The sequence below is a fragment of the Quercus robur genome, chromosome 6 (assembly GCF_932294415.1).
Source record: "Quercus robur chromosome 6, dhQueRobu3.1, whole genome shotgun sequence".
NCBI lineage: Eukaryota > Viridiplantae > Streptophyta > Magnoliopsida > Fagales > Fagaceae > Quercus > Quercus robur.
Genome location: NC_065539.1, coordinates 2,578,978 through 2,589,935, shown reverse-complemented (window position 1 = coordinate 2,589,935; position 10,958 = coordinate 2,578,978). Strand labels below are relative to the sequence as shown.

The following is a 10,958-nucleotide window of genomic DNA, read 5'->3' as shown; positions in this document are numbered from 1 at the left end:
AACTCAGCATCTAGTTGGTGTTTCTAAGTCCAATAACAAAGTAACACCTGTCTAAAAATAACATGTCATCACACCCTACCTTATACACCTGAAAATACAAATATGCCCTTGAAAAATTTCAAACCCCCGCCTAAGCACCCTTTTCCCCTTCAGCAAAATCAAAACTCTCTTACTCCTCTCTGCTCTCTCTCACCGCACCACCATCTGCTCTCTTTCTTTCTCTCAAGTCCGAAGTTCCACAGCCACTGCTTAGCATCACCGCCGGAAAAAATTTCAAACACTCACCCTCTCTTGCTTTTCCCCTTTTTGCAAAATCAAAACTTTCATCTTTCTCCCTCCATGGCTCTATCTTCTCTCTCTCAACTCCAAACCTTGACAGCCGCTGCCTAGCATCGCCGTCGGATATAGAGATACACTGTCGATCATCACCAGTTCTGACGAGACCGACGTTTGTCTCGTCGAAAAACGCCCAAAGCTGTCTCTTTCTCGTTGTTTCCAACCACCAACACCAGAAGTTTTCTCTGCTTCTAACACCAGACGTTGCAGGAATGTTTTGTTCTCTCTCTTTTTGAATTTATTTTCTGAAATTTTATGTTTAAATGTGTCTTGTTTTGTTTTTGTTTTTGTTTTTTTTTTTTTTTTTTTTTTTTTTTTTTTTTTAAATTGACATATACATTCATATCTAGAAAGGAAACTTCTACTGTTTGATAAAATGCTTCAGTGAAAATATTGATTAGATGATGCATTTATATGGGATTTATAAACAGAGGAATCAGAATAGCCAAAGTCTGGGAGACTAGCAATTCCAAATTAGCTAAGTTTAAGTTGTTTCTGGCTTAATAAAAACCATTTGTGATCAGTGTCTGTCCATACCAATTTTACATGTACATTTCACTATCCATCTATCCACATATACACTCACATTTCACTAACAATACAAATCTGTCCTACAAGAATTCATAATTCTTATATTAGAAATTGTTATAAACAAGATTTTGGTGTGCATCCTGCATGCAAACTGTTAGACCAATAAATTCAATCACTACTTTCCAGAAAAGATACCTAATCTGACTTGAGTAATAAGCTCACCCAACTAGTGCAGTGACCTGCATTATTTGCTTTTTCATAGTTGGAATTTTCACAATTTGTTTCATTATTTGTAATAATTTTTTTTTCATGGTGTAGGGATGGATGTGATGCTTTTGTTCCGTTGTTTTTGCTGAAGGAATTGATTTTGATAAATAGTTTCTTCCTAAGAGTCTCCTCTAAGGTATTCAATCTATCTTTCTGTCCTTTTTCTAGTTTAAGTCTTTGGTTGAGTTATTATGAAAAATTATGATATTTTGATCATCGGTGTAAAGCTCACTTGAGTGTATGTTTGTTTATGGCTGAGGATTAGCGGGTGGCTGGCAGCGATTCTTTTTTATGACTTTATGGTAGTTAATGTTATGTTGTATTATATATATTTGAGTCATCTTTTCATTATGTTCATTCAAATTTTTTTTTTTTCATAATTAGGTTCGACTAGTCATGGACTTTTCAAAAAATGCTTTTGTTGCAATTGGGGACAATGATAAAAGGGAAAATTTTGAAAATGTAACTTTGGGTGAATGTGATGAATTTAAAATTGGAATGCAAGTGAGGTTTGAAGAAGTATATAACCCTTATAAATTGTATGCTTTAAAAAGGGGATTTAGCATTTGAAAAGTGGTTAAACGAGAGAATAATGGTGTTATTAGGCAACGAGAATTTGTGTTCAAACAAGGTTATAAAGTATCATAATTTAGATGTAAGAACGGGTTGTTGTGCTAGGATCCGGTTTGATGTAAAAAAGATATTTGAAGTGTTTCACACTTTAATGACACAATCATGAATTTGCAACTCTGGAAGAAAGATGTAACTTGAGATTGGGAAGGAATGTGCTACTTGCACATGGGAATATAATTAGCACAATGGTTAGCTCAAGTATAAAAGCAACAAAGTCTTACTTTTTATCAAAAGAACTTGGTGCAAATAATGTTGGGTTCTCATTTTTTTCCCCCTAATATTGTTCTCTCTTTTTTTTAGGGCCTTGCATAAAATTCTGGACAAAGCTCTTTTGGATAGTATTTTGGATGTTATTCTGCACAGCTAATGGACAGCATTTTGGGACAGCATTTTCGACATTATTGCACAGTGGAGGAACATCTTAGATAGTATTTTTGACTTGCCAATTTTTTAGATAGAATAGCTGAAAATTTGGTCAAGTGATTGCATAGCCAAACACTAATTATTGCTGTCATTTTGGAAAGATTTTGTAACTAATGAAGTTACTCAAACATGATAGATTTTGTGTATGTTTGAGTAGCTTCTAGTTAAAGACTAATTATATGCAAATGATGAAAATTTTTAATGCAATAGTACATTTTATTCTTTTATATTAGTTTCAATATGTGCATGGTGGTGGAATTGTAATGCTAGATTGTTGTAGGTGCTATATTGTTTAGTGCTATATTGGGATGAATGATAGCACTCATGAAGAGTTCCAATTAAGGGGATGATATAATGAATGACAATATTTTCTAGCTAGAATATTTCTTTTTTGTTATTTTGATGATATAGTGAATGGCAAGTGCTAGACCTTTTTTTTTTTTTTTTAAAGTTTTCTTACAAGTGATGAAGGGGATTTGTTGTTTTTTTTTTTTTTTTTTCAAGGGATAATTGTACAGTGCTACAAGCTGCTCCACTTTTACTCAAGTCTTACAATAGTTGAGTTCACAAGTAAGAATAATTGCCCCATTATTGTCAAGCCAAGAAACAAATGAATTACAACTTGGACGTGTGACCAAATCACCCATTATATATATAATTTTTTTTTTACAATAAACCAAGCTTTATTATAAAGAACGAAATTGAAATTGTACAACCTAGAGCATCCTTCATGATCACATATATCATACAATCAAGTAAGACCACAATTTACAAAACCATTCCAATTGTTAACAAAGCCCCACTTAGCAAGCTCATAAGCTACTTGATTTACATCTCTCCTAACCCAAATGAAACTTGGTCAATCTCATTTGCTAAGTCCAGCACGTCTTCAAGTATAGTCCTTAGGCCATTGCTTATGTGTGGCTGCTCCAGCACCACTATATGCCACTGAATTTTATTTTCTATGACAGCCATTATAAACAAGCAAAATCTTAGACAATCTACAAAACCAATTCAAAATTGGTTAGTTGGTCACTTTACTCTTAATACTAAAGCAAATTAAATTAAAATTTAATGGAAAACACACACCCACAAACAATAGACAATATTGAATTTAGTTACTAGTTGATAGATTTTTGCTTTGAAAATTTCAGATTTTTTATTTCAAACAAAGTAACCAAAATAAAGTTCAAGACTTCATATATATATATATATATATATAAATAAAAAAAAAAGAAGTTTTAAGAATAACCATAAAAGAAAGCTACTCTTCATTTGTTAATGCATTCCAATGTTGCTCACAAGCAACTAGAGACCACCCCTTAAAAAGAGGATATAGCATATACAAAAAGGATCCTATCAAAATGCATGATTAGCAAGAGCACATCTAATTTGATTATTTCCCAACATTCAATGAATCCATTCTAATGATTGTGGTACAAAGTTACACAGAAACATAAAAATTATTGACAGACTATTGCTTCAATCGAATCATCTCCAAGGCATGTGCACAAAGTAAGAATCAGAATGCTAAATCAAGTAATCATCCATGAGTTCCTGTAAATTGATAAAAGCAATAGGGTGCAGCAGCCGGACAAAAACAAGAAATCAAGCTGTTCAAAATAGTTCAGAACACACCTAGCAGCAGTAAAACATCAATACAACTATAGCAGCTATAAAAATTACAACACCAAAACAACTACAAGGGTCTACAACTTATCCAAAAAAAAAAAAAAAAACTAGGGTATATACAAAAGGAGCTCAGGTATGATAGATAACCATAAAGAGTACAATAGATCAACACCTTTCTGTGTTAGTATACAAAGTGTAATGAGTCTTACCATTTGGACCAACAAAGGCTGACTTCCCTTTTTAAGAATAATCATGCCAAAGGCACATGGTCATGGTAGCAAATAAAAAAATTTCAAACCTTTTTCCTGTCCCTTCTTGTGTTCATTATACAAATTTCAATTCATACACTGATCAACAGAAATTATGTATTTGACATGAGGACAACAAATACAATTATATTTGTATAAATGTAAACCAAAGAAGCGCAACAGACCTGAAGAGAAGATTGAGTGAATCTCGTAGAGGTCTAATGTTAGAGATAGGGTGTTCAGGAGGCAGCCCACACAATATGATTTAGTAACTGAAATAAGCAACATACAAAATAAAATCAGCAAGGTTCCATAACAGAAACTAGTGCCACATAGTGCTATAATGCAAACTAAAAGAAACAGAGTATATAAAGCCAATGATAAACATGACTGATGTTGAAATAATCCAAATGTATCTAATGAAATATACCAAATTCCTCTTTATTTATTGATAAGGCAATATAGACTATGTGCAAGTTACAAAGTACACTGCTAGCAAAATATACACATTATCTACAAGGAACTATCAATATTAGTCTAGGCAGCTCAATCCCAAGTAAGTTTATAAACATTGATAATAAAATAGGGATACAAACTAAACCAAAATACCAAACCACATCAGACCTGCCTCTTCACTAAACAAAAACACCCGTATCTTACACCATAACACCAAACCCCATCAGACCCATCTCTTTCCTAAACAAAAACACCCAAATCTCACACCCATATACCTTACAAAGGTCTATCTTTCAAGTGAGTCTGGGTTATAAAAAGTAGACCCCTTGTGAGGTGAGATTATGAAGCCAAATCAATCATCATAAAAAGATTGACCCTTGTAATTTCAAGAAGAAGAAAAAAATACAAATAATATGTGAAAAATACAGAAAATAAACAGAACAAGAGAGACAAGAAAACCTTCTTGCGACTTTAGGTTTTGGAAGAGGGGAAAAAACCTCCATCGTCGAGGGTTGGAAGCAACGAGAAGGAGATACGATTTTGGGGTTTTCCAAAGAGACAAAGGTCGGTCTCGTTGGAATTGGTGAAGTTTGGTAGCCTAGCTCCGGCGGCGATGCTAAGTAGTGATTGTGGAGCTTTGGAGTCGAGAGAAAGAAAGAAAGAGAGAGCAGTGAGCAGATGGTTGTGCGGTGAGAGAGAGCAGAGATAGAGAGGGACTTTTGATTTTGTTGAAGGGGAAAAGGTGTTTAGGCGGGGTTTGAAAATTTTCAGGGGCATATTCGTCTTTTCGGGTTTAAAAGGTCTTGTATGCTTACATGTTATTTTTAGACAGATGTCATTTTATTATTGGACTTAGAAACACCAACTAGATGCTGATGTGGAGTTCCTGAAACATCATATACTTGAATTGAAGTTTGAATCTATTTTACAGTTAAAATTTCTAAATTTGACAATGTATAAAATTTCTGAATTACAATTAAATGACGTGGCATTGAGTACATTTTTAAATTAATAATATTTAATCTAAATCATGAAACAAATTCAATTCAAATAGAAATGGTCCTAATATATCTTGGGATGGTTTGATCTTTATTTGAAAATGGAAAATAATCGAGAATTGATAAGGCTCTCTAAAGGCCTTGAACATTTGCATGGAAAAATAATAAGAAGAGAAAATGACTATATTATTCCTAAAAGTAGCTCCAACTTCTAGTGGTGCCACTCAAATCAGAAGTAGACTTAGCAAATGGGTTTGAATCAATTAGGTTTGGATTTGATCTCATCGAGCTTGCTTAAAAACGAGATTGTTTTAAATGGGCTGTAAAACTTATGACCATCAAAATGTATTTTAAAGGTAAAATCAATATGGTATTAGTAGGTTTTTTTTTTAACGTCAAAAATAATAAATAAACAAGATAATATTGTATTTGTTTTCCTTCCAATACAAATAAGAGAAAACATAAATAAAAACTCTTCAAAAATGGTAAATAATACACAAATTCTTGATGCAAAATAAGAGAACAAATAAACAAAAACTCTTTAACAAAAAAAATAAATAAATCATTTGAGAAAAAGGGGTCAACCCATGTAACATATATCCATGTTTTTCTTTCGGGTTATCGGATCCGGTCCAATTTTTCCGGGTCTCCAGTGAGAAACACAACACAGCAACTCTTCAGTGGGTGGGTTGCCTTGTGGCTTAAGTTGAGATTGGCAATTAAAAAAACGCAGTGAGTGAGAGAGAGTTTTAGAATTGTTTTCAGAAACAAACAGAGAGAGATCAGTTGAGTTGAGTTGGGTTGAAGAAGAAGAAGACGAAGAATGGCAAGGTACGATAGAGCAATAACGGTTTTCTCACCAGATGGCCATTTGTTCCAGGTCGAATACGCCCTCGAAGCCGTCCGCAAGGGCAACGCCGCCGTCGGTGTCCGTGGCACCGACACCATCGTCCTCGGCGTCGAGAAGAAATCCACCGCCAAACTCCAAGACACCAGGTCCCCCTCTCTCTCTCTCTCTCTCACTACAAACAATTAAACACCTTTTTCTGTATTTATTTATTGGCGTTTCTTCTATTAGATATAACAATCATGGAATTGGTTGAGATTGCCAATTGATCTGTCCTCCCATCGTGTACATGATCCGAGGGTTAGGGTTTTTTTTTTTTTTTTTTTTTTTTGTATCATTCTATTTCTGATTACTATTTTCATATACCATTTTTATAAATTTGGGGATTTTTTTTTTTTATGTACTACTCAGATGATGAATTTTACTGAAATTGATTTTAACTAGGCGGCGCACAATTTAGCCCTATGAATTGTAATTTTTAAAGGAGACAAATTTTGTGTTTGGACTTTCTATGTTGAATACCTTTGCTCAAATTCTACTTCACCATTAGATATGATGGTGTTTTTAGCTAGAAAAGAGTTACAATGTGTTATTTAACCTACAGTATGTTATATGCTCTACAATTTCTTAGCTGCACAATGTTTTGCTCGTTTAGATTATTATTATTATATGGTATTTTTATAGAAGCATTTGTTAGGATTTTCATATTAGAAATATACATTATTCTACTTGGTAGTCGCCAAACAAAGATAAAAACTTTGTTATTTTTTGAAATTGTGTCCACTTCCCATTTAGATTAGAGATTAAGGCCCTCCCAATTTCTGAAATGTATCTAATCAAGATATGAATTAAAGAAGATACTGAATGAATCATCGTATTTGGGGGGATTGTGCAGCTCACACTGTATTAGAAATGCATCCTTGGCGAAGATATTGCTTACTAATTTTATTTTTCTTTGTTTCAATTTGTTATTTTCTTGTTATCCTTTCTAGGTTTGGCAGTCCTCTGATGAGTCTTTTTTTTTTCTTTTTTTTTTTTGCAGATCAGTTAGGAAGATTGTGAACCTAGATAATCACATCGCACTGGCCTGTGCTGGACTCAAGGCAGATGCTCGTGTCCTAATAAACAAGGCACGGATTGAATGTCAAAGCCATAGGCTTACAGTGGAGGATCCAGCAACTGTTGAGTACATCACTCGTTATATTGCTGGTCTTCAGCAAAAGTACACACAGAGTGGGGGTGTGAGACCATTTGGCCTTTCAACTTTGATTATTGGTTTTGATCCCTATACTGGTGCTCCATCACTTTATCAGACAGATCCTTCTGGGACATTTTCAGCTTGGAAGGCCAATGCAACTGGAAGAAACTCTAATTCGTTAAGAGAGTTTTTGGAGAAAAACTATAAAGAAACTTCTGGGCAAGAAACAGTTAAGCTTGCAATCCGTGCATTGCTTGAGGTAAACTATTTTGACCTGTTTCCTGGAAACACGAATTCATACTTCATTATATTTCTTTCATATTGCAGGTTCCCCCTCTTCTATGTGTTCTGTGGCACAAAAATTAGTAACATTTAAACTCTAGGAACTCTATAAAATCTAACTTATTGGAGAAAGAAAAACAGTTTGTTGCCTCAATCCATCCAATAATGTTCAAAGGAACAGATGTTGTATCTCTAAAATTGCAGTTTCACACCCCTCGAGTGTATGGAGATTTTGCTCTCACCAAATACACCATATAAGAGCCAATGATACAGTGTTCCAAATGATAACTCTTCTATGTCTCCCCAAATGATCTATCAAACAAAGCCAACAAGTCTATGATTGAGCAAAACATGACCCAAAGTACTCCAAAAAGAAAAAAGGAACATAAAAGAAATGACCAAAGTTCTCTTGCTATGGAATAGTGAAGCACAAGATGATTCACAGTCTGACTTCTGTTTTTGCAAATAAGTAATCTCTGTATCTCTACTTCTTGCGCCTATAATAACATGCCACAATGATGTCTGATTCTCAAAGGGATGTGTTTTTCATTCTGAGGTATCATCTTATCTATAATTTGTATCTTGGCAGATCTTGCTTGTGGAGAAAAAGAGATTAGAGCTCAATGAATGTTCCAAATTATGAAATCTAATTGGTGGAATGATATGATTGTTTTTTTATTTATTTATGATAATTTGATAGTTGGGGGAGGGGGGATTTGAACCCTAGATGTCTCCATTGGAAACACTAGGAGGTGCCAACCAATTGAGCTACAAGGCTCTTGGCGCTAATTGTTAATTGATTGAAAACTATCTGAACTTAGTTGTATTAGAATGGTACAAAAAGCGCTGGCAGGCACTACAAATCAAAAGGTAACGTGGAATATCTAACCTAAGGGTATGTCACTGTGCTCCCATTTTTTAGGATTTTAGCATCAGCCAATTCCATGACAATGGTTGTAATCAAACATCATGATTTGAGTGTACTTGTTTATTTTTAAAAGTTGGATATGAGCCATTTGAGGATGCATCAAAGATTCTGATCCCTAAGAATTTCACTCGAGTGAAACAATAATTCAACTCGAGACTTTGTCTGTCCCTTGCTCGAGCAAGAATGTTAGACTTTGTTTTCTAATTCTTGTTTGACCTAATTTTTGTGTTGTCTCTTTAAACCCTAGTTGTGCACTTATATAAACTGGCTTTTGCACAATTTTTCTATAGGGAAAAGGCTTCCTCACAATATGCTTGTCAGAGAGAAGACTTTGTTTCTTTTCTCCTGTACTTTAACTGAAAAACCTTGTTCTTTAGCCTCTCATATTGTGATCCCAAAGAGAGTGAGTGAGAGATTAATTGAACTCACAAAGAATTATTTTCTGTGAGGTTCACTACAACAAAATCTTCAAAGAGGTTCCTTGAAGTACCAGAAGTTCTAGTTTGTGCAAATGAGGGTAGGAAAGCAAGCAGTGCTTTTGCAGATTTTGCAATAGAGAGTCTAGCTAAACAAAGGTTTTGTAAATAGGTTGTTGTAGTGGCTTTTCCTATAGTGAATTTTCTACAAGACTGGGTCCTAGAGTGGTTTTCCATTGAAGAGGTTCTTCTTTAGTTTTCTACTTCGTTACCAGATCATGTGTCCTGCTTTTACTGCTTTCATATTTATTGCTTTAAGATTTGGTATTGATATTTGTGGTAGAACTGTGTTACTTTTGTGGACTAAATAATAAATTTGATAATTGAACAATGTTAGAAAAATAGGAAGATAAAAAAGAATCTGTAAGATGTATAAAGGAATCAGAACCAGGGATCTTTATTGCTGTGATACCATGTTGAAAAGGGAAAGAAAGTTGCAATAGAAATATTTACAAAAAGGAGGTGCTGGAGAATCTACATACCCAGCCCCGTACTAATCATTCCTTATATAGAAACTGATGATTACATTAGGACAAGGAATATTCTTGCCTATGACAGATGGTGGCTAGAAATTTCCATACTCTTCTAGAAGGGTACCACCTGTTCACGATCCATTCTCTTCCCTATCCTCTCTCCCCGTCTCCCCCCATTCAAACATATAGTAAGATCAAGTTAAACTGCATCATTTAATCTAGTGGACTGCAATGGCATCATTTAACCTGTAGCCCATGGTTGACTCTATTGGTTTTAGGGCATATATAACATGTAGCCCATCATATAACCTGTAACCCATCATTTAATCTGGAACTATAACAGTTTGAATTGTTTATGCTTGCATTTAGGTTGTTGAGAGTGGGGGAAAGAACATAGAAGTTGCTGTGATGACTAAGGAGCATGGCCTGCGGCAACTTGAGGAAGCTGAGATTGATGCTGTTGTTGCTGAAATTGAAGCAGAGAAAGCAGCAGCTGAGGCTGCAAAGAAGGGCCCCCCAAAGGAAACATAATCTTATTTTCGATTTCTTTTTCCCCCTAGTTTTTATTGATGCTCGTAATGTTATTTGGAGTTGTATTTGGTACTGTGGTTAAACCTGAATAGTATTGCCATAATGCCATCCGTTTGGATGCTATTAGAGTTCTGAGGTGCGAAGCTTTTGAACCATTAGAAACATGACTGCTTCAAGTATGAAAATGGATGGCTTTTTTATTTTTTAGTTTTGTTAAATTATATTTTTAGTGATAGTTACAAGGTATGGAACGTTATGTCCTAATGTATGGTTTATAAGTTGGAGGTCTGACTGGATTTTATATACGAGCAGAAATCTTGATTAGGGCCAAGAGTTTCTACCCTTATACTACTTTCTGATTTTGGAATGAGGTTAAATTACCGTTCTAGTGTCCGTGATAGCGTATTGGGGGCTCTAATTGAAAGGAATTGGTTTGATTTTCTACCATATCATACATCAAGGAAAATATCTCACCAAAATAAAGTGAGATCATGTTGTTTGTTAATGATTTGACTTTATAGATAGTTCTGTTTGGATTACGAAGTGGTTTTTATGGGTGGTCGCATTACGTTATGCTATGCGAGACAGTACTTCGAACCAGAAGGGTTGGGCTTGAGCATGGGCTAACTCAATAGGACTTAAACGCAAAAATCAACCACAAATTGAGGAACAAAATTCCTACTTTATGCATTTAGAAGA

The 10,958-nt window shown here is 34.6% G+C and overlaps 1 protein-coding gene and 2 long non-coding RNA genes across 3 annotated transcripts; 2 read left to right on the top strand and 1 right to left on the bottom strand.

The window, feature by feature from the left end:
- LOC126690580 (uncharacterized) lies at positions 1–2,417 on the top strand. The gene is made up of 2 exons (XR_007644667.1): positions 1–1,270; positions 2,068–2,417. It is a non-coding gene; the product is annotated as an uncharacterized LOC126690580 (long non-coding RNA).
- A 480-nt stretch (positions 2,418–2,897) lies between these two features.
- On the bottom strand, positions 2,898–5,274 carry LOC126690579 (uncharacterized). Its single transcript, XR_007644666.1, has 3 exons — positions 4,986–5,274; positions 4,256–4,342; positions 2,898–3,191 (listed from the first exon to the last, which is right to left on the bottom strand). It is a non-coding gene; the product is annotated as an uncharacterized LOC126690579 (long non-coding RNA).
- Positions 5,275–6,223: 949 nt separating this feature from the next.
- On the top strand, positions 6,224–10,590 carry LOC126690578 (proteasome subunit alpha type-7). Its single transcript, XM_050385781.1, has 3 exons — positions 6,224–6,520; positions 7,414–7,828; positions 10,098–10,590. The coding sequence occupies exons 1-3, from the start codon at positions 6,348–6,350 to the stop codon at positions 10,257–10,259; spliced, it is 750 nt and encodes a 249-aa protein (XP_050241738.1). The 5' UTR covers positions 6,224–6,347; the 3' UTR covers positions 10,260–10,590.
- The last annotated feature ends 368 nt before the right edge of the window (positions 10,591–10,958 follow it).

What these genes read in the sequence shown, in the direction of transcription:
- LOC126690578 (XM_050385781.1), top strand. Translation starts at nt 6,348, where the DNA reads ATGGCAAGGTACGATAGAGCAATAACGGTTTTCTCACCAGATGGCCAT. An exon ending in GCCAAACTCCAAGACACCAG is followed by an intron (nt 6,521 to 7,413) that starts GTCCCCCTCTCT and finishes TTTTTTTTGCAG; the next exon opens with ATCAGTTAGGAAGATTGTGA. An exon ending in CAATCCGTGCATTGCTTGAG is followed by an intron (nt 7,829 to 10,097) that starts GTAAACTATTTT and finishes GCTTGCATTTAG; the next exon opens with GTTGTTGAGAGTGGGGGAAA.